The 26,013-nt window shown below is 48.9% G+C and overlaps 1 protein-coding gene across 2 annotated transcripts; it reads right to left on the reverse strand.

Moving 5' to 3' along the window:
* Nucleotides 1-121: 121 nt before the first annotated feature.
* On the reverse strand, nt 122-25,970 carry Rabl6 (RAB, member RAS oncogene family like 6). Of its 2 annotated transcripts, XM_057754523.1 has the most exons (15): nt 25,590-25,969; nt 20,116-20,250; nt 19,074-19,121; nt 14,661-14,713; nt 13,062-13,153; nt 9,832-9,972; nt 9,338-9,443; nt 5,610-5,713; nt 4,328-4,662; nt 3,909-4,062; nt 2,904-3,113; nt 2,546-2,813; nt 1,873-2,044; nt 1,221-1,279; nt 122-1,105 (listed from the first exon to the last, which is right to left on the reverse strand). In XM_057754523.1, exons 1-15 carry the CDS (start codon nt 25,717-25,719, stop codon nt 908-910), a joined length of 2,205 nt encoding a protein of 734 aa, XP_057610506.1. In that variant the 5' UTR covers nt 25,720-25,969; the 3' UTR covers nt 122-907. The 2 variants fall into 2 exon arrangements, with proteins under 2 accessions (XP_057610506.1, XP_057610507.1); XM_057754524.1 differs by lacking the exon at nt 19,074-19,121 and having other exon boundaries at nt 25,590-25,970.
* Nucleotides 25,971-26,013: the final 43 nt, after the last annotated feature.

Below are 26,013 nucleotides of genomic sequence, written 5' to 3' on the forward strand. Positions count from 1 at the left end.
CCACTTTGGGGTAGCATTGTGGAGTGGCTACCTCTCCAAAACTGCTCTTCAGGTTGATGACAGGGACCTGGCCCATAGATGGGGTGGTTTCATCTTTAACACCTTAGGGAATCAGAAAACAGCCACACACAACAGTAAAATCGGAGAGCTTTATAGTCTGGGCGGAGTGTCTAAGAAGGCGCCCTCTAGGCTCACCTGCGCAGGCGCTCAATGGGCAGAGGCACAGCTGGCACACAGTGGCAAGCTGTTAGTGCCTCTCCCACAGGAGAGGTGGTACATTGTGTTCTCTTGCCAGCCTTAACCAATGCGGGGTCTGGGCCACTTTGCAGTAGCAGATGCTGCCACACCCTCCCGAGTACACATGTGTGCTCAGGGTATGACCCTGCTCTACTCTGGATCCATGGGGAAGAAGGTCCACAACCCAAGCCATGCTATGGCCCTGGGAGAGCTCAGGAAGGCAAGCAGGAAGTGGGGCTGGGTGGTGGACATTTGAGAAGCCAAGCAGTCCCACGCCCTGCCTCTGTAAACAGACCCTGGTGGGTCCCTTCTCGGCCCCAGGCACATCCCTGAGAAACACCGGGGACTGGCTGCAGCTCTATATGGGGAGGACCAGGTGGTCCACCAAGCCAGCTGCAACTCTGTTCTGTCCCCTCCCTCCCTGCAGAGCAGGCTTCTACTGGGTTGAGGCCCAGCACCTGCAGCGCCTGACCCAAGGCCTGACCACCACCAAGGTCTTCAGCACAAAAATCAATGTAGGAGTGGGCCAGACCAAATGAGGGCAGACACAATGGCTGGGGGACATAGGTGGCAGGGTGGTCCTGGGAACATGGGTGCATAGGCAGCAGCCTCCCCAAATCAGTCACTAGCAGATCCCCTCTTCCCAGGAAAACCAACTGCCTCTGGCAGCCTAGAGCTCCTCATAGTCCCCACCTCCAGGGTGGCGGCTGCCAGGAGCCCCACCCCCCAGGAAGGCTTCCAGCTCATCTGCAGCCTTCTGTTCCTTGCTCCGAGGGGGCTTCCTCTTCTTCCTCCGATCCTCCTTGCCTTCCTCCTTATCCTTGTTCTTCTTGTGTTTGCTTTTCTTTTTTGTAGCCTTTTCTTCCTCCTGAAGGTCATGAAGAGCAGATCTAGAGTCAATGGGCAACCCACAAGGCTACATCCCACCTTTCAGGACCTGGACTGTCCAGGCTAGCTGGGAGACCAGTGGGCAGGGCATGTACCTCTTTGCTTTTCTTCTTCTTTTTCTTCTTCTCTTTAGAGGGAAGTTTGCCGTCTTTATCTGCACAAGAAAGACAGCTGAGCTCCTACCTACAACCACTCTGCATGGTCAGGCAGAGGCTGCTGCAGATACCCCATTCCCAACACAGCCCGGTCCCACCGGCAATCTAGGGGGTTCCCATGCATTTTTGTGCTGGTAAGCCTTGAACCAGCCTGGGATGAATTTTTTTCCCTTCCTTTTGGGGCTGAGCTGGCCCAAGTCTGCCCTTGTGCTGTTGTTCCAAGCACATCTGCTAGGCAGCTGTCATTTTTTTTTTTTTTTCAAACTAATTCTGCCAAGGCCTGGGACACCTGAAAGCTTGGAATGTTGGCAGAGCAGCTGGCACAGAGGACTCAAAAGGAACCACGAACAGGGTGACAGTCTTGGATGGCAATTCTGGGTCAAAATGCAGATGTTAGGTTTGGGCACATGTTTGCCTGGTGTGACACTGTTCCTCCCATTCTATAGACTCTCATAGCTAATAGCTATGATGAAGGAAAACCATAGGCAGGCTAGGATTTCTAATCACGGGTCCCTGAATGAGGGACCACAGGATGAGGCCCTCCAAGTCCTATCAGGTTCCAAGGAGACGGACAAGCTCCAGGCCCTCCTACCTTCATCACTGCTTTCCTTAGGTCCTGTCTCCTCCAGGCCCAGACCAAAGAGATCTGAGTCATTCTTCAATCTGAAAGCAGAGACTGGGGGTTTGGAGGGTGGGGGTGGCTGGGTAGAGCCAGTGTCCTCATCGGTCACATCAGAGAGGTCTTCTCTTACTGGGAATCCTCCCTGCAAAGAGAGTAGCTGGTAGGCCTGCTGTCTCTGACTACTGTCATGGACCTTTGAAGCAAGGTAGCAAGTCCCTTTGGGAATCCAGGGGCCAGGATTGGGTAGAATGGGGGGCTAACCTGACCCAGATTTAGAAAGATCAGTAGGGCCTTCATATGTACAATGGACCCCCTCCCATAGACTCCTGTCTATTTTCTCCAGCAGGCACCACAAACACGGTAAGAAAGGAAAGAGTCTGGGGCACTGGAGCCAAGAGCACTCTCCTCTCTTCAGACCTTGCTCTGAGAAACGACCCCCCCCCTTCGAGACAGGTTTTTCCTCTGTGTATCTCTGTAGACCAGGCTGGCTCTGAACTCACAGAGATCCGCCTGCCTCTGCCTCCCTGAGTGCTGGGACTAAAGGCATGTGCCACCACTGCCTGGCTGAAACAGACCTTCTTGACTGTCCTCTATCTCTGTAAGAATGGGGGATTCAGCTTCCCAGCCAGCAGCCTGTACTTACCACTCTCCTCTGTGTGTCCGATTCATCACTTTCAAAGTCAGGGTCATCCATGACGAAGGACAGCATCTGGGCAGCAATGGGACCCTCAGGATCACTTTCTGATGACACTTGCTTGTCTTTCCCTTCCTGGGGTCTAGGAGTGCCATCAGTGGGTGGCTTGGTACTGCCGTGGTCAGGCCCTGAGCCAGTGGTGAGACCATCTGACCATGAGGGTATGGCTCGTGTGGGAGCTCCCTTCTTTCGTGAATGTGAGGCCTTGGTGGAGGACCTTCACATAAGAAGAAATGTCTGAGTTCTGAGGCCACCCTAGGTTGCCATTGCCTCAGCTAGCCATACCCTGGGGACCCCATTCCCATACCATTTTGTCTCAGGCTCTGAGCACTGCTGAGGAGCCATTCCGGGGTGACCTGCTGGTTCTTCAGCTTCCTCCTCACTGGAAAGACTGATATTCTTACTGGGGACGGGGTCTGAGGACAGCAGGGATTTGCTATGTGGCTGATCTTCTATGTCCACGTCATCCTGGAAACCTGCCACCATTGGGTTCCCGCCGATGGCTTCCCCATCGTCACTGCAAAGAGTGGGTAAGAAGTCAGAAGTTCTGAGGGAGGGGTATGTGCTGCTGCTGATTTCCTCACCCACTTGCCTTAGAGCTGCCTGTCTGTAGTACCATATTTTGGGCTATCACAGGGGCTGCTGAGTACAGGTGGGAGTAAGAGTGAGGCAACACTGCCCTGTCGCTAGCCAGTGGGGTAATCAGTACAAGAGCCCAGTTAGAAGCCTCCAATCTGTTTCTGGAAGGGAGACCCTTGGCCCCATTGTACACTGTGATGCTGGAGACACTAACAGCCATTCAACATTTGATATGCTAGAGGGAATGATCTCAGAGCTCAGTTGTAGGCAGATTTTAGGGTGTTGTTAAGACAAACAAGGTTGTGGGAAAGGCTAGCTGTAGAAAGTCAAACCTGGCCAAGGCCTGCTTGTCTGGTTCCATATGGGGAGACCCAGGCGGCCTTCACCTTTCCTTACACAGACTGGGCTAGCATGTATTCAGAGTGCTCCGTCTTTGCTAGACCATCTGCGAAGGTTCCTGCTGACGCAGGAAGATTCTAGCTAAGTGTTCTCCAGTCCACTGTAGGCATAAACTGCCCTACCCCACAGTGGCAGTGATTAGCCTAAGTAGGCCTTTGACACATTGCCTGAGCCCTTCCCTCAGTTTTTGTTTTCAACACTAACTGCCAATCCAGCAAGCACATGAAAGGTTTGTTCACAATCCCAGTGGTGTCTTGGAGATCCAGGTGTGAATGGGATGGGGAAGCTTGCCCTTGAGGTGGACCCTGTGCTAGCTCTGCCAATCTGCCCTTACCTGTCACTATCCTGCTGTGGGCCTTTGGCTCCAATTTTATTCTTGTCTTTAGGTAGGGTTGTATCTTCCAGGAAGCTTCGGTCAAGGCCATCTTCAGGAACAAAATCCTCAACGTTCTGGACTTTTGCTGGGACCTCTGGAGCTGGAGCTGGCTCTGTAGAGAAACGATGATTCTTCCTCATGTGGTCCCTGCCCCCATGCTAGGAACCAAAACTGAGCCTGTAGGACTGGGACTTGACAAATCATGCACCCTGGTTCAAGGCCATAGGTTACTTTAGAACCTGGCCAAGTAGTGGCTGGCCCGAGAGGGAAAAGCTTGTCAGGGGCACAGAAACCACATTCTAGTCTCTGAGGGATATGAGGCTCAAGATGCCAGAAGATAGCCCCAAATTCACATGGAGGGCTGCTCCCAGGCCTACCTGGAGGTGCAGGGGTCACGTCAGCAGCTGGCGAGGTCCCAAACAGCCGAGAGATGATACTGCGACGCTGGGCTGGAGCTGGAGCTGGGGCTGGAGCGTGTACAGAGGAGGGCGTGGCCTCCAAAGGGGGTACAGGAGATGGTGCTTGGGGACAGGTGGAGGAGACACCGAGGGACAGTTGGGGGGCAGGCTGGGGAGTGCTCGGGCTGGAGCTCCCTGTGGATACAGCACTTGGAGGCACAACTGGCGACTGGGAGCCTGAGGATGGGCTCTGCCCATTGGCTGCCAGAGGGGATGCATGGCCTCGACTTCGAGCCTCCATCATTTCAAGGAAGCTAGGAGGGGCAAAAGGATAGAGAGTGAAGAGCTGGCTTCCTCTTGGACTTTTTCTGCAAGGCTTCTGGCCATCAGTGTCCCTTTTGCATTTATACTAAGCAGAGGACGGCCTGCCTGCTAATCAGCTGCCCCACAGTCTTTGGTACCCAGCCCAATGGCCTTGCTTATCCTGTCCTTTTTACTAGTACCATCCTGGGGAGCTGAGTCTCACAGCAGAGATACATGACTAATCTTCCCAGGACCAACTGTTCTTACAGAATTTGGGTAGGTCAGTGGAGGTCAACAGTACTCAACTAGTGACCAAGAGGGAGGTGTGGCTGGTTATGGCCAGTGGGGTGGAGTTACTAATCATACACGTGTAGTTGTGCTAATCACAGGTTTGTGCTGATCCCACATGTAGGAACCATATCTGATGTTTAAGCTTTGTAGGTTCCACTGGCTCCAAAGTACTTGGTGGGTACAGAGTGCCAGAGCCAGCACAGCCCACCCTCATGAATATCTGCCCATACTTTGTACAAGAACTCAAGGGGCTGGAGAGAAATTCAAACAGTTCCCCAGATCAGGATAGATCAATTCACAGTATTAATGTACTTGTTCTAAACAAGTGCTGACCTGACTATACTTTATTAAAAACCTCAATAGATGAACAGGAAGGGCATGGAGTACCTGTCCTAAGAGGCTGAGATGAACTACTCATGTTACTCAGCTATTCCCCATACTGCTCCACACTGAGTACTAGGGTCTTAGCTGAAGAATAAAGGCCCAGGTTGACTGGTCTACCACCCATGTATATGGTGCTTTCTCCACTGCCTCACAGGGACAGGCCAAAGCTTGGCACCTGGCTCCTCTCTGTGGACACTAAGCCCACTGGGAATACAGTGTAGTACCCACCCTTCCCACTCAGGATGGTCAGGGCCTGCATCTCTGTAGATGCTGGCTCACGTACATGCTGTAGTTCTGGTCCTCGGTTTCCTGCTGCACTGACAGCTCCTCCAGGGTGGCGTCAATGTCTAGTTGGTTTGTCTCCAGCTGCCTCAGCAGTGTCTCCCTCTGTAGAGGAAGTGCACATAGCTGAGTACGCCTCTTCCCCACGGTACAGCCTCCTCCTGTGACGCATGACATCTGGCTGGCTGCAAAGTCAGCTTCTGTGGCTTGGAAGATACAGGCCAGTCATGTGGAGCCACATCAGAAAGAGCAGCCTTCTGTTTCCACGTCATACCTTTGGTTGTCACTAGCATTTCTACTGGCTGCAATAACCTCTCAGGCCACGAAACCCTGGCAGCAGGCGCTTAAGACATGTGGAGAGTCCCAGGGGCAACTCTGGATGATAAACTCTGCCAGGTACAGACTGGGCAAACCATACACTTCTAGCCTGAGACCAGAGCTGATCAGACCAAGCCTCCGAGTCCAGCTGTCATGTCTTCTTGCATTTAGATTTAATTTTAAAATACAGCAGCTTTCAAGCTGTGTGAGGGGACAGATCAAACAGGACTGTGTTTTTATCTGGACAGATACCGCTATCATAGGAAACATTACCCTGGCACAGGGCATGCCCCTGGCTTATACCAGGAGTGCTTTTCAGCACAGTGGAAACAGAACAAATGGAAAAAGTGGGAATAACTACGGACCAAGACCGGGGTCTGTTTAAATCTTGAAAAGAAATACACGAGAATGACGTAGCTCAGCACTCAGGGCAAGCAGGCATATCACAGACAGATGAGGGCCCTAATTTACAACTAAATATGTGATATACCACCAAAAGCCACATCAAATACATTATATAAGTCTATTTAGAGTTTACTCTGCATATTGACCAATAACTGGTAATTTAAATAATTCTGGAATAATAGTTTTTTTTTTTTTTTTTTTTTTTTTCTGAGGCAGGGCTTCTCTGTGTATCCCTGGCTGTCCTGGAACTCACTTTGTAGACCAAGTTGATCTCAAACCCAGAGATCTGCCTGCCTTTGCCTCCTGAGTGCTGGGATTAAAGGTGTGCGCCACCACCACCTGGCCTTACAGTTATTCTTTAAGACTTGTTTTTGTTACTTTTATGTTCATATGTGTGTGTCTGAATGAAAGCCACGTTTGAATGCCCAGAGCTAGTAGAGTACTTTGGATCTCTTGAAGCTAGTGTTATGATGGCTGTGCGCTACCCAATGAGGACGTGGGGAACTGAACTTCGGTTTTATTAACCACTAATAAACATCTCTCCAGCCATATGGTTGCCTCTTGTATCTGGGTCTAGCCTTGAACTTGCTATATGACTAAGGATGGTGTTGAATTTATTTTCTTCCTTGTCTCCACCTCCCCACTGCTGCGATTACAGGCACGTGCCACACCTGGCTTATATAGTACTAAGGACTAACCCAGAGTGTTGTACTTAGTAGGCAAGTAATCGAACAACTGAGTTACATCCCAAACCCAAAAAGTCATGTTTTAAAAATTATTATTTAATTATATAGATCTTTAGTCTGCATACCATGTACAGGTCTGGTGCCATTAGAGCCAGAAAGGCATTTTGGATCCCATGAGAATGGAGTTGCAGACAGTTGTAAGCCACCATGTGGCTGATGAGAATTTAACTGCCATCTTCTAGAAGAGCAGCCAGCTCCTCCAAGATGGAATGGTTCAATCCATCCATCTTGTACCCACCACCCTGCCAGCAGATCATGGCCATCAGATTCCATGCAAATAACCACGGAGGAAAGAAAGCTATGTTGGTCTGGATCTCAGCACAGGCTTCTAGTACCAGTGACTATCCTGGCATCTCTTTGTCTCCCTTGGCAGGATGGTAAAGCTTTCAGAGTAGAGCAGTGTGAGTTGTTTCATAACAGTTTCCTCCAAGATTGAAGCATTCCATAGTGCAGGCGCTTTAAATAGAAAGATAAACAACTTAAAATCGCTTTAGGAAGCCTCTGAAACTGACCAGATTCACTAGGTCCTTCCTTCTTGAGTAAGCAATAAAAGCTGAGAAGCCTCTTAGAAGGAAGGAGGCTGAGATGAAAAGATGACTCAGAAGAGAAAGGTTACAAAGACTCAGACTAAACCAGCTACAAAGAAGTTTTAACCAGTCACTTGGAAAGACCTCTCTGACTTACTGAGCTGTCTGCAGGCTGTGCAGAATCCTACAGGTTCCCAGCTTGTATGAGCTGTTGCCGTGTACTGGGGTGGGTTTTGGTGATGCAGCTGTCTTTGTGTCATGTTCTGCTCTCGTAAGTAACCCCTATAAAACTCACTGGTTCGCCAAGTTGGACTTCGGAGGTATCCATACTTTGGTCTGTTAGGATCCCCATCTGGGGTGAGTAGATGTGTGTGTTTCGTCTACAACAGGATCTTCAGTGGAAAGGCCTTTAGGAGAGACTCCTTATGATCCTTCTTCCTAACCCACAGCTCCTCAGCATAACCCCACCAGCAGGAATCTCATTGTTTCTCAAAAGGACATAGAGATGAAGAAAAGGAAGGCTTTACTTTCCTGACTTTGGTGTCCTAGATAAAGTATGAAGGGTCCCTATACTCATTATAGGTCTACAGGTCCAGAGAGGTGGCCAAGCCTGTTTGGCCTTCTTGTTCACCAGAGAACCCACACCAAGCTATTTCAGTTCTTGGTTCCAAAAAAGATTGGTCCTCTGTCCTTATGCTTATAATCCAGAGCCTTGTTATTCTGCTCCTCTGCTGCAGTCCTAGTCTGAGAAGCTACAGCATAACTCAGGACCAGAGAAAATGACCACAGTTCTCCTGGCTGTACTGCAGCTTGAACTGTACACCAGGCTGGCCTCAAACGCAGAGATCCTCCTGCCCCTACCTCCTGAGTGCTGTAATCAAAGGTGTGCACCACCACTGTCTGGCTTGTTTTTTTGTGTTTGAGAAAGGGTCTCATGTAGCCCAGGCTGGTTTTGAACTTGTTACATAGCTAGGGATGACCTTGAACCTCTGATCCTCCTGCTTCCATTTCTGGGGTTACAGGTGTGTACTACCATACCTAGCACTCTAATTACTTTGAGATGAGGTCTCCCACTCACTGAGCCTCACTATGTAGCCTTAAACCTGAAGTGGTCTTCCTGACTCAGTCTTCTGAATGCTGGAATTACAGGTATGTGCCACCATGTTCAGCCATGCCACTTCCGAGAGGAACACTTAATGAAAAGCAGGGTAGGTACAGCTCTTTACCCTGTAGGCCACCCTACTTGCCTCATCTGCATCAGGAAGGCTAGATGCTTCAGATGGGTGCAAGTTTTCTGTTCTTCATGAGATAGCCAGAGGGCTATGGTTCAGAGTACATCCAGCCCCGCATTTGGATGCAGAGTCACAGGTGCATGTCTTGAGACCTGCCTCTTGACGACAGACAGGTAGCTCTGTGTAACTGGGTCCTTCACAGCTTTATGTTCATCTGGTAAAGGGGTCTGCACTTTAGTCAGTGTCCCAGAGAGGCATAAGGGCTCTACATGTTGGACTGAAACTTCCAGATGCTCTTAGGAGCAAGACATGCTACCCCACTTTTGGCCTGCTGCTTTGAGTGCTGTGTGTGCGGATCTCCAGCCCACTGAATACATGTTGATAGCCAGCTTCCAAGAAGGTGCCCTAGAGTGTTGTCAGGCTTAGGAAGAAGGCCAATCTTTGTGTAGAGCCACAAAAGTGTTGGCTACCTACTTATCTGCCCTACCAGTAAGCACTTACCTGTAACTGCAAAAATGGGATGTTGAAGAACTTATGCAGGTACTTTAGGCCAAAGCTGTTCTTCATGGAAGACTCAGCATAGCGGAAATAGGAGGAACCTGGAGGTCTGTTTTCAAAGAAAGATAAAAGGAACTTAGTGGGTGGTGTGGCTTGGCTCCTATGTCAAGGGCCACACCTGACTCTAAGCTGTCCTGTCTACCTAAGCTTCTTTCTGGCAGCAGGTTCCTAAGGACACTCTGCAGCTGACTCGTCTGGGGTGGTTGGGAGAACTAGACAGGGGCCATATAGGCCCCACAGTCCTCACAACTTCTACAGCATTACCTTAACACCTTACCTTCTGGCCATAATCCCTTTCCTGGGCCAGGATGGTGACATTTTATCTCTGATACAGGATGAGACACTGCCTTTGATACCCAAGTGTCTATAAGCTTTCCCCAACACTATCAGGGCACAACACAGGACCTCCTTACAGGAGCAAAGCTGGTAGCACCCACCTGTCCAGGTGGTCAATGAAGTCACGCACATCGTCCGGCAGAATGACTCGATGCTCGCCCATGTCACGGTAGTTGCCCAACACGCACACCGGCACATGGGTTGGCACTTTGGGAAGCTCCCGGAGAACATAATTGAAGGTCCTTCAAAAAGGGAGGGAGTGTTTTGTCTTAGGTATGTGACCCTTAGAATGCTGTACTACCTTCTTGGTCTAACTCCCCAGAACACTAAAACATCAGGCAGGGTTCAGAGATGAACAGTACTATAACCTCAGCATGCATCCCTGGCGCTGACACTCTCCCCAACACCACAGTTCTCCTGCATTCAAATAAAGCTGCTCCATTCGCCTGCTTTTAACTGGAGTACCACCTGTCTATGTCTCCATGAACCGCTTCAAGGGCTGGTGGGAGGCTCAGTAGATGGAAGTGTATGTCACTGGGCTTGTTGACCTGAGTTTGATCTTTGGGGCCACATGGTAGAATGAGAGAGTTGACGCCTGTCCTCTGGTCTCTATTACACAACTTGCTATCCCCAAATTAAAAAAACAAAAAACAGAAAAGAACTGCTCGGAGCCTCACCTGTTTGTAGCATCATTCTGAACTGAACGTATACTGGGGTAACATGTCCCTCAGTTCTGCTGCACACTGAGGCTGGGTTCATCTGCGTCTTCCTACTTATTGGCTCTTGCCTCAGGGATACCATCACTGAAGTACCCTTGATGAGGTGTCTGTTTCCAGGGCCTTACTTATTCTGCAGTGAACCATACCCCCTACCAATGCTGGTCTCTCCACTTTACAAGTCATCCCAATGTCTCCAAATGACTTGTAAAGACAACCAGGGCTGAGGACTTCTTAGCACGTGCAGAGACCTGGGGTTTAATCTCCACTATCCGCCCTCTGCTCGCCACTGCTATTCCCCCAAAAAACCAACCAGAAATGACAGATACTAAAAACCCTGGTTCTCAGAAAGCTGAGATAAGAGGATTATGAGTTTGTGGCCAGTCTGGGCTACACAGTATCAAGTTAGCCTAAGCTACAGAGATCCACTGACAAACACCTCCCACAACCAGTAAAATGAGTATGACCCAGGTTCCCTGCCAAGAGAAAGCAATGAAGATGTAACATGCCTGTAACTATGGCAGCCTCTCCTGACATTGGTGTACCCTCTTGAAGTGTCTCCCATATCTCCTAACCTATAAGACACTTGAAGTGTGCTCACTGGCCTGTAATGGCAGCTGTGTGAACTTGGTGTTTTCGTGGTTCACATTCAGTGCTCAGGTTCTAAGTGTCTATTGTCTCCCAGGCACTAGCTGAACCAGACACCCTGGTGTCCAGGGATCTCAGAAACCAAGAAATGAAATGATTGTGATCCTTGTGGTCCGACAAATGGTGCTTGCTTTGTGAGCACAAGGGCCTACAAAGCCTCACGGCTCCCAAATAAGCACCTGTACAATGTCCTGAGCAGGCCTAGCCTCCTATCCAGTCCTGTTGGGTCCTCACTGCTCTTAGGGGCACTGCCAGTTGCTAGGCTGTCAGGCAAGCATACAGGTCTCTGAAGGTTGGGAGGGTTGGATCTGGGCCTGTGAATACTATGAGAAGGCTGTAGGAAAGATGTTAGTGTAGAATCAGTGGAACACACAGTGCTAACTTCACTGCAAGGCATGTGCTGGAGGCTCGTCTATGAGAAATGCAAAACCTAAGCAGATAAGGTCCCATCGTACATGTGTGGTACCAGGAAATCTAGCTGGTCTGCTCCAGCTGTCAGCAACAACAGCCTTAGAAAATGGAACAGAGGGCTGGAGAGATGGCTCAGCGGTTAAGAGCATTGCCTGCTCTTCCAAAGGTACTGAGTTCAATTCCCAGCAACCACATGGTGGCTCACAACCATCTTTAATGAGGTCTGGTGCCCTCTTCTGGCCTTCAGGCATACACGCAGACAGAATATTGTATGCATAATAAATAAATAAAAAAAAAGAAAACGGAACAGAATGCTTTTCTCTGTCTTTTCCAATCCGAACATAGATTATACACGTAATACTAATAATAGAACTGTAGAAGCAGAGTAAAAGGCAAGGCTACTTCTAAAATGGGTTGTTGGCGGTTGTCGGGGCTTCTTTCCTTCTCCTAATGTAGGTTGCTTTTTTTTTTTTTTTTTGGACTGCTTTTAAAGCAATGTCACACATTATGCAGCCCTGGCTGCCCTAGAACTCTCCAGACCATATCGGCTTTGAACTCACAAGATCTGCTTGCCTCAGCTTCCCAAGTGCTGGGGTTATAGGTATGTAGCACCATGTCTGGCTACTACAGTGGTTTTTTTTTTTTTTTGGTTTGTTTGTTTGTTTTCCGAGACAGGATCTCTCTATGTAGCTTTGGAAATTGTCCTGAAACTTGCTTTGTAGACCAGGCTGGCCTTGAACTCAGAGATCTGCCTGCCTCTGCCTCTCAAGTGCTGGGATTAAAGGTATGAACCACCACTGACCAGCCTACTACAGTTTTTTGTTGTTTTGTTTTTTCTGAGACAGGGTCTCTCTGTGTAGCTTTGGAAATTGTCCTGGAACTTGCTTTGTAGATCAGGCTGGCATCGTACTCACTGAGAACCACCTGCCTCTGACTCCTAAGTGCTGGAATTAAGGACATGCGTCACCACCGCCCAGCATACTACAGTGTTTTTTAACAGACTGTTTTTCAGTGTATACAGAGCAAGCAAGCCTTTTGGGCACTGGGGAGTCTCTTGGGTGTTTTCCTGTTGTTGGTGACAGGAAGGCTCCCAGTCTCAAGATAATATGTAATGCAGTCTCCTGATCGCATTTCTCATGGACCTGCACCTCTGGATCCACTGCTCATTTTGCTCTTTGTCCTTTGTTGTCATGTCTTCTCGGTGAGTCACCGAGAGACTCTGTGTGTGTGTGTGTGCGCGCGCGCATATGAACTTGTTTCTGGGAAGCCCCCCCCCCCAACAAGTCACTTGATTCTGACAAATATTATACGGTATCTTCAGGACAGCAGGGTTGTAGAAGGTGGCACCTAATCTCTACCACTGTTGGCCAGCAGTCTGTCCCTGCCCTACTCTCTACAGAGATATGAATATATACCTATCTTGTGGCTTAGATGCCTCAGTCCCCGATTAAGGGTTGTGCCCACAGCTGGCACAGTAGGAAGCTCCACACCAATAGAGGAATCCCATAGTATTATGTGAGGCATGCAGCCACGGCCAGTTAACCTGCCCCTCTTACCACTGCTTAGTGATGTCAAACATCATGACCACCCCATTACAGTTCTTGTACACATCCAGGAACTCAGCATCCAGAGCCATTTCAGACTCCACCTAGAAATAGGAGGAAGAAAGGGTAAGACTGTGCCCCTGGCCAATTCCCACAGCCGTGGACCTTGAACACCCCCAAAATGCAAAGGGCCTTTTCTGACCTAAAAAAATCATTGTTTTGGAAAAAACATGAGGAAACACTTGTGGGTGTGTACAAGTTAGCTGTAGGAAATGGGGCACCAACTTCCATCTCTACAGGGGAGGCCCTAGGACTCCTAAAAGCAAGTGCTGGAGCTGCCGCTGCCCCTTGAGATGGCTTCGAGAGGAAAAGCAAAAATGAGACAATGGTGCCGTAAACCTAGGCAAACCCCATAGCTGGGAAGTCATAAGCCCTGGGTGGGGGTGGGTGGGTTCACAGCTGTTCTGTAGCTGAACTGGCATGGAGCCAAACTGCATTCTAAACGTGTATATATCCAGAGATAAATGCTACTCTCATCCTTAATCAGAAAAATCTTTTCTTTTTGGCTGCTCAAGGTGCTGGGAATCAATGACAACTGAATGCATAACCCTCAAGTAGATCAGGGAGCAGAAAGAAGGACTGTGAGATGCTAGCAGCAGCTGCGGTGGCCTGCACAAGACCACAGCTGCCAAGAGCCAATCACGGGTTAGAGAAGTTAGCTCTCATGATTATCTACTTGGTAAACTACAGGCTACTAATGGATGCTGGGGAGGGCAGGTATTATCTTCAGCTGTGCACCCAACTGTGAACGCACCAAGCGCAGGTGGTTATTCCAAACCTGGTCAGGCAGGGCCCTGGTTGAAAATCATTGGGTTACAGCAAAAACAGGAAATGACGGAAAGGGACTTGTGGGAAGGGGGAGTGGATGATGGGTAGGAGGGAGTTAAGAGCAGAGTAGAAAGTAAACAGACTGTATTAGCTACGTGTATAAAACGGTCAACAAATGTACAAACACAAAAAATTATGCAAATGGTAAAAAAAAATCAATTAAGATGAGTTCAGAATACACATCACATGGAAAAGGCCAAGGAGGGTGTTATGTATCATTTAAGCTTCCAGCCTTGAAGAGCAAGGAGGCCTTCTATTCACTGAGAGAGGAGACAGGGCAGGGTTAAGACAACTGGCAGGAAGTGTGTCCAAGGACCACACAAACGTGCACTGTGCCACAGCTTCCAGGGAGCAAACGCAGATCACCTGGCGCCACCTGTGGTGCCAAGGTCACACCCAAGATACGCAGAACTTTTAAGGACAAAGTCACTGTGGCAGAGATGTAAAGTACAGCCCCTTACAGGCCATTCACACCATTCAGTTCCCTGCGATGTCCGCGGAGCGAAGCAGGGCAGGCAGCCTAAGTAAGCAGTGACCCTACAATCTAACACTGGCAGCACAGCACAGGGCCTCGAAAGTAGCTAAGGACAGCAGTGACTGCTGCATCTGTAGCATACCTGGAATGTTCAGGAGGCCCAGTCTAAAGGGTTGGACACCACCCTGAGTGACCATAGGCACCCTGCTCAGGACACTGACACAGACCCACCTGACAATGTGGCTCACCTCCTGGGGGTCATTCTCCGTCTTCAGGCCATCACCTCGTTTTTTACATTTTCCTTATTAAAAACAAACAAACCAAAAATTAGGAATGAAATTGCTGGGTCCAGGATTCGTCCAAGTGGGGGAGTAGGATGGGGACCCATCCTACCTGCTACAGGGCCATGTAGGGCTGTGCTCCACTCAGCCTCTGAACCTAAGGAAACCTCCCGGCAGACTCAGATGCCTCTCACTCAGCCTCAGGAGTGGGAAACAGCTAGGTCAGTAGTGGATATCAGTGCAGGGCTCAGCAGCTGACAAACAGGCCAGAAAGTAAGCTGCCCAGTTCAGATCTGCCTTGAGGAAAGGGTCCCTCGTGACAGCCCAGTTCCCATGAGGCATAGGAGACAGTGTGAGGTGAACAGCTTCCCCTGGGTCGAAGCTGAGAGAGAGCATCTGGAATTCCCTCAGCAGTCCTCCTGTGTCACTACGGCTCTGCCACACTGGGAGAAGAGAGGAAGGCCAGCGCAGCCGAACTCCGCTTGGCTATCAAAACGTTTGATGTGGCAAACAGCCACGGGGGCCATGCTGGAGTCTGACACTGGACTCTATAGAGATAACAAGACCCATCACTGTCCTTCCCTCTTTTCACATCTAAATGTCCAACTGGGCAAATGAGCTGCTCACAACCTTGGGAATTCCACAGCAAACAAATATTCCCCAATAACAAACTCATGTTCATTTGCTTAAAACACAAATCTCCGTATCAGTCTCCAAGTCCTATGTGAACACCTGTTACCTCAGGTCAGCCTGGGGAGTCAGCCTCTCTCCCCCTCAGGTGCAGTAGATAGTTAGCCTGATCCTCATGGGCCGAATGGCAGGTGGGCCACACAGGGTGTGCCACACTTAGGTCAGGAGCCTAACGCAACCAGCAACTTCCCACAAATTGTTATAAAGTGTTTGTAGGAGATCAAAAACACTGATGACAACTTATGCTGGAGAGGTTGTGGGGAAAAGGGAACACTTCTACATTGCTGGTGGGAATGCAAGCTGGTACAACCCCTTTGGATGTCAGTGTGGCGATTTCTCAGAAAATTAGGAAACAACCTTCCTCAAGACCCAGTAATACCACTTTTGGGTATATAACCAAAGGATGCTCAATCGTGCCACAAGGACATGTGCTCAACTATGTTCATAGCAGCTTTGTTTGTCATAGCCAGAGCCTGGAAACAACCTAAATGCCCCTCGATTGAAGAATGGATAAGAAAAATGTGGTACATTTACACAATGGAGTACTACACAGCAAAAATAAATAAATAAATAAATAAATAAATAAATAAATAACAGCTTGAATTCTGCAGGCAAATGGATGGAGTTAGAAAACATTATTTTGAGTGAGGTAACTCAGACACAGAAAGACAATTATCACATGTACTCACTCATAGGTGGTTTCTAAACATAAAGCAAAGAAAGCCAGCCTACAAACCACAATCCCAGAGAACTTAGACAACAATAAGGACACTAAGAGAGACTTACATAGATATAATCTACATGGGAAGTAGAAAGTAGAAAAAGACAAGATCTCCTGAGTAAACTGGGAGCATGGGGACCTTGGGGGAGGGCAGAAGGGGGGAGGGGAGAGGCAGGGAGGGGAGCAGAGAAAAATGTAGAGCTCAATAAATATCAATAAAAGAAAAAGTCCAGCTGGGCAGTGGTGGTGCACGCCTATGCCTTTAATCCCAACACTCAGGAGGCAGAGGCAGGCAGATCTCTGTGAGTTTGAAGCCAGCCTGGTGTACAAGAGCTAGTTCCAGGACAGGCTCCAAAGCTACAGAGAAACCCTGTCTCGAAAAACCAAAAAGTCCAAAGTTCAAAAAAATAAAATAAAAAATAAAGTGTTTGTAGGAACCACTCTTGAACAGGAGCTGGGAGGCCAGAGTAAGTGAAAACTTGCAGAGCTACTTTACATCAATCTTCTCCTTAAAGCTTGTGAACAAGTACTGTGAACACTCTTGAGCCTGGCCTGTCTTCGGGAGAACTTACCCACTGCCCTTGAGCTCTTAGCTGCTTTAATGTCTGTCTGTCACATCTGAAGGTCCTCTGCTACTGTAGAAACTACGCAGACTGTGGTATGGGGGTAGGGAACAGAAGGGCCTTTCTTCCTGCCCCTATGGTAAATAGGTGACACCAGCCATAAGCACGCAGGAACTCCCTGAGTGAGGACCCCTCCCCGCTGGGATCCAGCCTGATTTTATCAGAGCAAGGATCTGAGTAGATACCTGAGAGTGGGAGGATAGAGGACGTTTGAGCCACACAGAAAAAGTGTTCCGTGGCCCCTGGGCAGTGGAGGTGTCAACCTCTGCTTCATGGGCTCTTGGGCCAGCTGAAGGCATAGTATGCCACTTTGAAGGGTCCTGAGAGAGGGGCTGAGGCTGCTGGATTATGGTCCCATCTGATGTCTAGCCCCAAGTCCTGACCCCACTCTCCAGAACTTTGTCTCTAGGACAGTGCATCCCACTGCAGCAGGTATAGACATGGAGACAAGAGCTGAGGCAAGAGTCAAGGAAGGCACTTTGTTCCCAAAGTGGTGCCCTCCTGTGTAGCAGTAGCAAATATCTCATGACTTGATGGGTTCATGGTTTGTGGAAGACAGATGACCTAAGCCATCTGATGGCTTCACGTGGATGTGACCCTTACCCTTACAATGTACCCAGTGATGGACTTCAGATAGCAGGTTACCCATCAATGCTCCAAAGATGCACACACAAGCATGCAGAAGTGCACAGACATAACAAGATCAACAGAGGCTCAATGAATGGGGTCCAACTAGGCTGTGTTACTGCTGGAACCACAGAAAAAAAAAGTGGCTTCAACTGTTCTTCAAAACCTGACCCAAACTCACACTCAAAAGGAATGCTGAGGAGGGAGGAGAAAGCACACCCTGGGCCAGAAACCAGAGCCCTGGAGATAACATCTTCCTACAAAGTCCTGGAACTGAAGGACATGCAGTACAGCCATGCTGATGAGGCCAAGGGTCAGGTCAAAGGTGGTGCCTACAAAGTCAGGGGTTGTGAGAAGTCAGAGTTCATGTCTATCATGTTAGAAGCTAAACAGGTGATGTTGTGCCTGTTTGGTCAGAGGCTAAGGTGTCACAGAGCTCAGAACCACCTGTGTGCATACACACACACACACACACACGCACGCACGCACGCACGCACGCACGCATACACAGAGTCAGCACCAGGGAAGACGATGAGCTCTCTCTCTAGGATCACGGAGGAACTTGTGACCTAACAGAAGATATGAGTTCAGATGCTGTCATGAGGGCACCCTGAGGCATTCTGCTGATGCCCTCTGCAGGTTTAGAAGAGAATAGGTCTCCACGTGGCTGGGTCTACCTAGGTACTTGGACTTGGTGACCCATTCTGTAAGAAATGCTATATATATACAGGTCCCTAACCTCCATCATATGGATGACAAAGATAGATTGAAGTAACAATAGGCAACTCCAGCTTGTCTTCTCTCGAAATCGAATTAAAACTCCTCGTGGGAAAAACAAACAAAAAAATAAACACACACACTCTTTGTGGGAGATCTGTTTGAATGATGTCCCGGACCAAGCCAAGGTGCTGGCCCAAGACGTGCTCTCACTCTACCTGACTCTGTCCCTGCCTCTCACGGCCTTCCTGATTCAAGGTACAGCCTTGCACACTTCTACTGTACTGGTGCACTGCACTTACACTGTCCATCTCAATAATTAGGGCTGCCCCAGTGCCAGAGGTAGAATAGGTAGAATAAACTGGACCAGAGTCAGACAAGAGCCTTGTGGGCATGAAAACAAGGGATCATTAATCATGGTCAAACAACATGGCTGGCATTAAGCCATCACATAATAAAAGAATATCTGACAGGTGGTATCCTGGGAGTTCCCAGAGCACCTTCTGTCTCTCAGAGCATGGCTGCCAAACCACTAAGGCTCTAGGGACCAGTGGGACTATGGATCACCAAGGGGAACACACAGGTGTTTGGAAATCGCTTCTATGGGTCAGAGCTTTAAACACACCCATTCTCCCAATGGTCAGCTGTCGAGTGACTAAGCGATGCTCAACACAGCAGAGTGCTTGCGACAGGCCCACTGCTGCACGTCCACCGTGCCTGCCAGACACGGGGAAGGTGTCAGACAGGGATTCTGATGAAACTTAGATAGTGATAGTTGGTAGCAAATTCAAATCTCCCATATTCTTAGTAGTAGATATAGCTGGTGCCTGTGACATGTCTCTGAACCACAAGTGGCTCTGTGTTACAGGGCTACGTAGGACATGGGACCCAAGGGAGAATAACCAGTCCAGAGGTAATGGGCCCGAGGACACACAAATGAGGTGCATATGTGGGGGGGGGGCTTTTAGAGTCTATCAAACATTAAGGGAAAATGTACCTTACCTTTGTCAACTACATCCCAGACTTCAACTTTCACTACATCGTCAGTGGCTGAAACAAGGAAAACTGTCAGATTAGTGCCTAGCATCACAGCCCCTCTGGGCTCCCAAATGGGGTCAGGGACATTCTGGTACCACTAGCTTCCTGAGGCCTCTGCAACACACGCTGCAGGGTTTGCAAGGCTGTTCCTCCAGCCTGTCATGAGCAATACACCTACTGGCCCACAGACAAAACCATCGCACTCAGTAGCCTGTGTGTCCCTGGGCCACTCCAGGTACCTGAGTGGATGCTCACACCCTAGACAGATGAAAATACAATGCAGCTGTCCAAGTCACTTCTCCCAACCTTACTTCTTCATCTGACTGGTGAATATTCAGCGAGGGAATCATGTCAGTGCTAGAGGCTAGAGTGCTGATGCTGGGCCATCGGAGCAGACCCAGGCTGGATGCAGCCCTGCCATGTGTACCATAGCGCTCACCTACTGGCCATTTGTTCTACAGTCTCCTAAGGCTTTCTCTGATACTGTTAGTCCTGAGTTGCCTCATGAGAACAGAAACCGCTTTCCAAGTTCCTGCTATTGCCTCAACCCTTCTCAGCAGCAATTCTCCATTCTGGGAAGCCTAACCTAGGGGCTAAGGGAGCAGAAAGGATGATGGAGACCCCAGGACCCAGAAGGGGAAACATGGGTAAAACAATCACGCTGTTCTCCAGGGACAAGCACTTGCCGGGGCTTATAGCATGCACCCCTACAGAGCAAAGCCACATGTGTGCTGCTGATGTGCTGCGTGGGTGGATCTGCTCCAGGAGGTGTTCAGGGAATTCCAGTCTTTGAAGGTTTACCCTTCCTTTTTACTTGCATCCGTGAGTATCCTGGGCCTGAGTCATGAGCAAGGAGGGACTTCACAGATTCAAAACGCCGATGGGGTGATTCACATACAATTTTAATTAGTGGGGCCTCCCACATGGGTATTATTTTCACTTCCAGGAGCCAGGGTGGAAGGTAGGATGCTCTACTGTACAGGGAGAAAAGGGGTGCTGAGCTCACTTTTGTAGTTCCAGTGGATGCTGGTGACTTGGATTTCCTGTGTGGGGATGTACTCTTCCACAAATTTCTTGCCCTGCAGTCGATGCCACAGAGCAGTCTTGCCAGTGTTTCTGTCACCCCGGATCACAATCTTCACTGGGGCAAGGATGGGCAAAGAAAAAAGAAAAAGAAAGATTAATCAGTCATACTTAAAAACTTTTATTAAAGTATCACATCCGTTCCATCTCACCTTGAATTCATATTTTCTCAGGTGATTGGCATGCAGGGGAAGAATAGGTGAGGATGCTGGCAGTGCCCTAACAGGTCAGTTCTGACTTGACAGGACAGATTCTCCTGAAGTACAAGGGTGCCTGGCAGTGGGCACAGTAGCACCAAGAACAGAGCCAGGGCTGACGGCAGGAGATAGCACCAGAAGACCTCTCCAGGCTCGACTTTCTCCTAGAGTCATATACTCTGAGAAACTGCTAGGGACCCTTAGATCAGGGTTGGGCTGTCCAGAGACTTGACCTGACCAATGGCCGTGACAGTACCCCAGCACTTGGTTTTCCACTGACTTGCTTTTCTCATAGTACTGATGTTTCCAGTGCAGTTTTGTCCACTTCTGTGTCCTACTTCACTCATCCCACCGTGTACCAGGCCTGAATTCAGAAAGGTCTGCTGGCTTTGGGCAGGGATAGGCATGTACTCCACGAATGGGGCGATGGTGTGAATGAGATAAGGTGCTGTCCTTATGCCCTACACTTTTTAGAGGCTCACTGGGTCTTTTGAAAAGGTAATAAAGAGCAGTTTGAAACCGACACTGTCAACAAAGCCAGGAGAAACAGGAGCAAGGAGAGTGGGACAAGAGTCATAAATGACTCAATGCTGAGATGGGAAGGGGAGGCACAGGTATTAGGCTGGCACTTCCTGGGCAGCCCATGGGACATGGAGAGGGCTGATAATGCCACAAAAACACCTTTAAGGGCAGGAGTTCCACAGTATCCATAAGACTTCCAGCAGCAGGCCAGGAAAGAGAAAGACATGGAAGTGTAGGGCGGTGGTGCCTTTAATCCCAGCACCTGAGAGGCAGAGGCAGGTGGATCTCTGCGTTCAAGGCCAGCCTGGTATACTGAGGAGTACCAGGATAGAGAAATTCTGTCTCAAAAAAAAAAAAAAAAAAAAAAGAAAGAAAAAGAAAAAGACATGGAAGCTTAAGAGGCGGGGCAAGGGGAAGCTGTGGGTCCCTCTGCCAACCTGCTTCATTTTCCTAGGCTGTCTGGTCTGCCTGCAGAGTCAAGTCCCTTCCCATTTCCAAACCATTCTACAGTACCAGAAGCCAACGCCACCTTGGCCCCATAGCTCAGCTGGACTCCTGGGATGTGCCTGACCCCACCTGGCTACTACCCCCCCCACACACACTTTGTGGTGATTTGAATGAGAATGGTCCCCTACAGGTGCACATATTTGAGTGGTCCAACAGTTGGTGGACTGATTAGGGGATTAGGAGGCGAGTCAATGGGGTTGGCCTTTGAGGTTTCAAAAGCCTGTGGGAGGCCCAGTCTGCCTGCTGTTTGTGGATACAATATAAGCTCTCAGAGCCAGTGCTCACCTGCCTGCTGCCACTGTAAGCTCCAATAAAGTCTCTCTTGGGTCCAACTGAAAAGCAACAAGCACTCTTAACCACTGAGCATCTTTCCAGCCCTAGATAAAGATTCTTTATGTGTTTTGCTTTAAAAACAAAATCTTTTACTTTGATGAGTATGTATGTGTGGTTGTGAAGTTCGTGTGCCACAAGTGTGTGCAGGATCCTAAGGAGAAGAAGGTGTCAGACCCCTAGAACTGGAGTTATAAACAATTATGAGCTGCCATGGGGGTGCTGGGCATTGAACCTGGGTTCTCTGGGAAAACAGTCTTAACCATCAAGCTTTGTCCAGACCCACACCTCTTTCTCTTGAGACAGTCTCTCTAGTAGTCTTGGTTGGCCTGGAATTAGCTATGTAGACCAGACCTGCCTCTGCCTTTCAAGTGCTGGGATCAAAGGCCTGCACCGTACCCACTGAAAGTACTTTCTGATTTCCAAGTCATTTCTTCACAGATTCATAAACTATCTGGAAACTGTTGCCATCTGGATCTCAAATCCCCCCTCCCTCCCCAACTTCAGCCAATGTGTTAAATGATGAGACCTGGGGCTGGAGAGATGATGGCTCAGTAGTTAAAAGCCTCTTCCAGAAGACCCTGCTTCAATTCCCTGCACCCATGTGGCAGCTTACAAATACCTGTAATTCCAGTTCTAGGGGATCTGATTCCTTTTTCAGGGTTCCGTAGGCATTAAAGTGGCATGTGGTGCCCAGACATACATGCATGTAAACCACACATCATACAGGTTTAAAAAAAATTAAAAAGAGATGTGGGATGTGAGGCAATGCCCTTGAAGGCAATAGTGGGACTTGGGTTCTCTCTCTCCAGCACATATCCACTGCCACAAGCTGAGGGGGCTTGCTCCACCACGAATTCCCACAGTGATGTACTGCCACAGGTTCAAAGCAACTGGCCATGAGGAATCTCTACATGCCCCTCCTCTCTTGGCAGAGCTACAGTAGACCAGGCAGAGTTCTGCCTGCCTCTGCTGCCTGAGTGCTAAACCTTTACTGGTTATAAGCTGATTGTCCTATGTATAGCAAAGGAAAATAAACCACTTTTAAGCTTCAAAAAGAAGCCAAGAGTTGGGTGTAGTAGATGCCTGTAGTCTCAACTACTCAGGATACTGATATAGGAAGACCAGTTGAGCGTTCAAGTTTAACAGTGTGAGCAGAATAGTGAGGCTCTATTTCAAAACAAAAACATAGAATACAGACCCTCACCGCCCTTCCTACAACCCATTCTCTTCACCTCAAAGTGTGCATTACACGACATCACTGCAGCCGCAGCTGACCAGGCCACAGTTGGGTAGTCTTATAATCAGAGGTACCCAGTAGCCTTTTCCAACTTCTTATTCCAAATCTTTACTCTTATAATCTAAATGTATTTTTCAAAGACCATATGGCCCAATTCGAGGGGATTTCCCCCCAAATGTCTTCATTGCACTGTGACTGTGAATGGAAGTGGAGTTATTCAGTAATTTCTTAGGAGCCGGGGACGTAGCGCAATAGCAGTGTACTAGCTTAGCAGGACCCTAGGTTCACTCTCTGGTAACAGAAAAGAGGGGAAAAAGTAAGACTGGTGAGATGGCCTGACAACTCTAGTGTGATCCCCAGGACTCCAAGCTGTCCTCTGACGGCCACATGTGCACCAAGGCGTGCATGTATTTATCCCAGTAAATACATTTTAAAATAGTATTTTCTTTTAGTTACTATTGTAGTTGCCTCTTAGCCATCTTTGCCTTTCGTTAAGTTGGCAAAGCTTTTCCTCATTTTGCCTGGCGTATAGATGGAAGAGTTGTAACCTGCATTTTGTTACTAACACCTACTGTAATATAGTTTAAAGTTAACAACTTTCTGAATGCCACGCCAGCTGAAGTAGTGCACCCCTTTAATATCAGCATTTGGGAGGTAAAGGCAGGTGGGTCTCCCCAAGTTGAAGACCAGCCTGGTCTACATAGTGAGTTTCAGGACAGCCAAAGCTACATAGTAAGATCCTGTCTCGGACCCTTCTCCCACCAGATGTGAATGCATTAACTCTGATCAACTCCATTCTGCATTAGGGGCTGACTCCAACTATTTGAGTGTTGTAAAAAAAACAAAACAAAAAAATAAAAAACCACAATTGCCCATAAAACCATTATTACTGGTGACTAATATAATCACTGCTTATTTAGGTCTCACCACTTAGGACCCATTCTTTTTTTTTTTTAAATCCCATGCTATCTTTTCAGCTTAAGTTCCATTTATCTAAAGAATATCCTTCAGTATTTACTTTTGCAAAGATATTTGCTCAGCAAGTTGTCAATGGCACTGAGTGTGAGTTGAGCAGCATTCTGGTGTAAGTGCGTGGACTCCCAGGTGGGTCATCAGCTCAGCGTTGTTTCTTAGAATATGGTCTCTTTACTCAGGGTGCAGTTTCCTCTTTCTGTTTTAAAATTCAGACAACTCACAATGACGCGGTGGTCTGTGGGTGTGTTAAAATGCTGGGATTCTTGGAGTTGTCTTTTTCTATTGCATTTTTTGGGGGACAGGGTCTTACTGCATAGTCCATGCTGTCCTGGAACTGATAAGTACACCAGGAAAGGCATCTTTACATTTACAGAAATCCACCTGTCCTTGCTTCCCAAATGATGGGACTAAAGGTGTGTGCCACTATGTCCTGGCCAAGTTATTTATTATTCTGACACATTTAAAAGAAAAAAGATTGTTGTGCCCTTGGAGGACAGCATTCTGTAACAGACAATTCGAAGCCTGGAGAGCGTCAAGTTAACTGTGCCTCTGACACGAATTGTGAATCTGTATTTATTATACGGCTGGTTCGTTTCTCTACATAAGATACTTCGGAAACTATGGAAGACCAGCTCTTTTAGGTCCCTCCAATCAGGACCACCAGGGGGCGGGTCCAGTAGGGAGCAGGTTTAGAAAATGAGAAACTTCCAGTGCAGGTCTAATAAATAAGGAATCCAAATGTAGATTCCAAAGAACACAGATCTCTGAATATTTCGACTTGATATTTTCTTCTGTACATTCAAGAGAAATACAAACTTTCAAGTTAACACCTATCAAGTGCTTAGTTCTAAACATGTTCCAAATCCTAATACATTTTATAATGTTACATTATCACTCAAATATCACTGATCCTGTAAGATACCAATTAAAGTGAGCGGTGTGTGTGCGTCAAAAACCAGGCAGTATACAAATGGTTCAGAAGTAAACATTATCAGACCAGGGATGCATAGAAAAGAACCTGCAAATGGAAAAACTCTAAAGAGGTCAAGAAGACGGTCTGCTTCTAGCTGCATACATTATTTATAACGAAGGCTAGAGTTGGCCTTTCTTCCTGTGGGGCCGGGGATGCAGTTAGTGCCTTTTGAACTTTTAAAAAAATACATATTCTCTTATGAAAGCCTTGTTAAAAAAAAAAAAGTCGAGAATGTGTGGCGTGGTGGATATTGTTTGCCAATTAGCCTCGAAGTGAACAACAACAATAAAAATCCCACGACTCAAGGCCTGAGCGGACCGATCCGGAGCCTCGAGTGTGAGCACGAGCGGGGGTCCGCAGGGGAGGCAGGCGACACGCTGCCACTAGCCAGCCCCGCGCGCGCACCCTCGCGTTATGTAATGGTCTCTTTCGGCAGGGTCCCCGCGCCAATCGGGGTCCTCCACCGCTGCTCCGCCAGTGTCCCTGCACAGCTCTTCTCTGGAGGTCTCCTGTCAGGGTACGGCCCTCCAGGAGTGACCATTGTGCAAAGCCCCGGGACCCCGTCCACCCCGATCCTCGGGTTCTCCCACACCCTTTCGGCCCCAGGCACCGCCAGCCGCCCCGGCCTGCCCGACGGCGCGGCCCGCACTCACTGTTGTACTGAACCCCCTTAGCGAAGCGCCTCTGCAGCGCCTGGTTCATGGACTGCAGCCCGGCGGGGATGTTCTTGTCCCGGCCCGGGGCCTGCTCCGATCCCACTAGCTTCTTCAATGCCGAGAACATCTTCCAGCTGGACGTGCAAGCCGGGCGCGGCCCGCGAGCTCAGCGGCAGCAGTGGTAGCAGCAGCAGCGCAGCGCGCCTCGCACCATGTCCGGCCGGCCCAGGCTTCCCCCGAGGCCGGAGCAGGCGCGCGTCGGGAGCGGCCCGGAGCGAGGCTCTGAGGCCTCAGCCTCTGTGGCTCCGCTCCGGCTCCCGCGGCCCTCGGCGCGGCGGCCAAGCACCCGTCAGCGCCGCCATCTTGGCGCCGGCGCGGCTACGGAGCACCAAGAGGGACACGTAGACACCGCCTGCGCAGT

Source organism: Chionomys nivalis, chromosome 22, assembly GCF_950005125.1.
Source record: "Chionomys nivalis chromosome 22, mChiNiv1.1, whole genome shotgun sequence".
Classification (NCBI taxonomy): Eukaryota; Metazoa; Chordata; class Mammalia; order Rodentia; family Cricetidae; genus Chionomys; species Chionomys nivalis.

Excerpts from the sequence above, each read along its gene's own strand:
- Rabl6 (XM_057754523.1), bottom strand. The coding sequence starts at position 25,719 with ATGTTCTCGGCATTGAAGAAGCTAGTGGGATCGGAGCAGGCCCCGGGC. Across the intron at positions 9,973-13,061 it reads TTTGACATCACTAAGCAGTG|GACCTTCAATTATGTTCTCC; the intron begins GTAAGAGGGGCA and ends CCCTTTTTGAAG. Across the intron at positions 1,280-1,872 it reads TAAGGAAAGCAGTGATGAAG|ATAAAGACGGCAAACTTCCC; the intron begins GTAGGAGGGCCT and ends TTTCTTGTGCAG.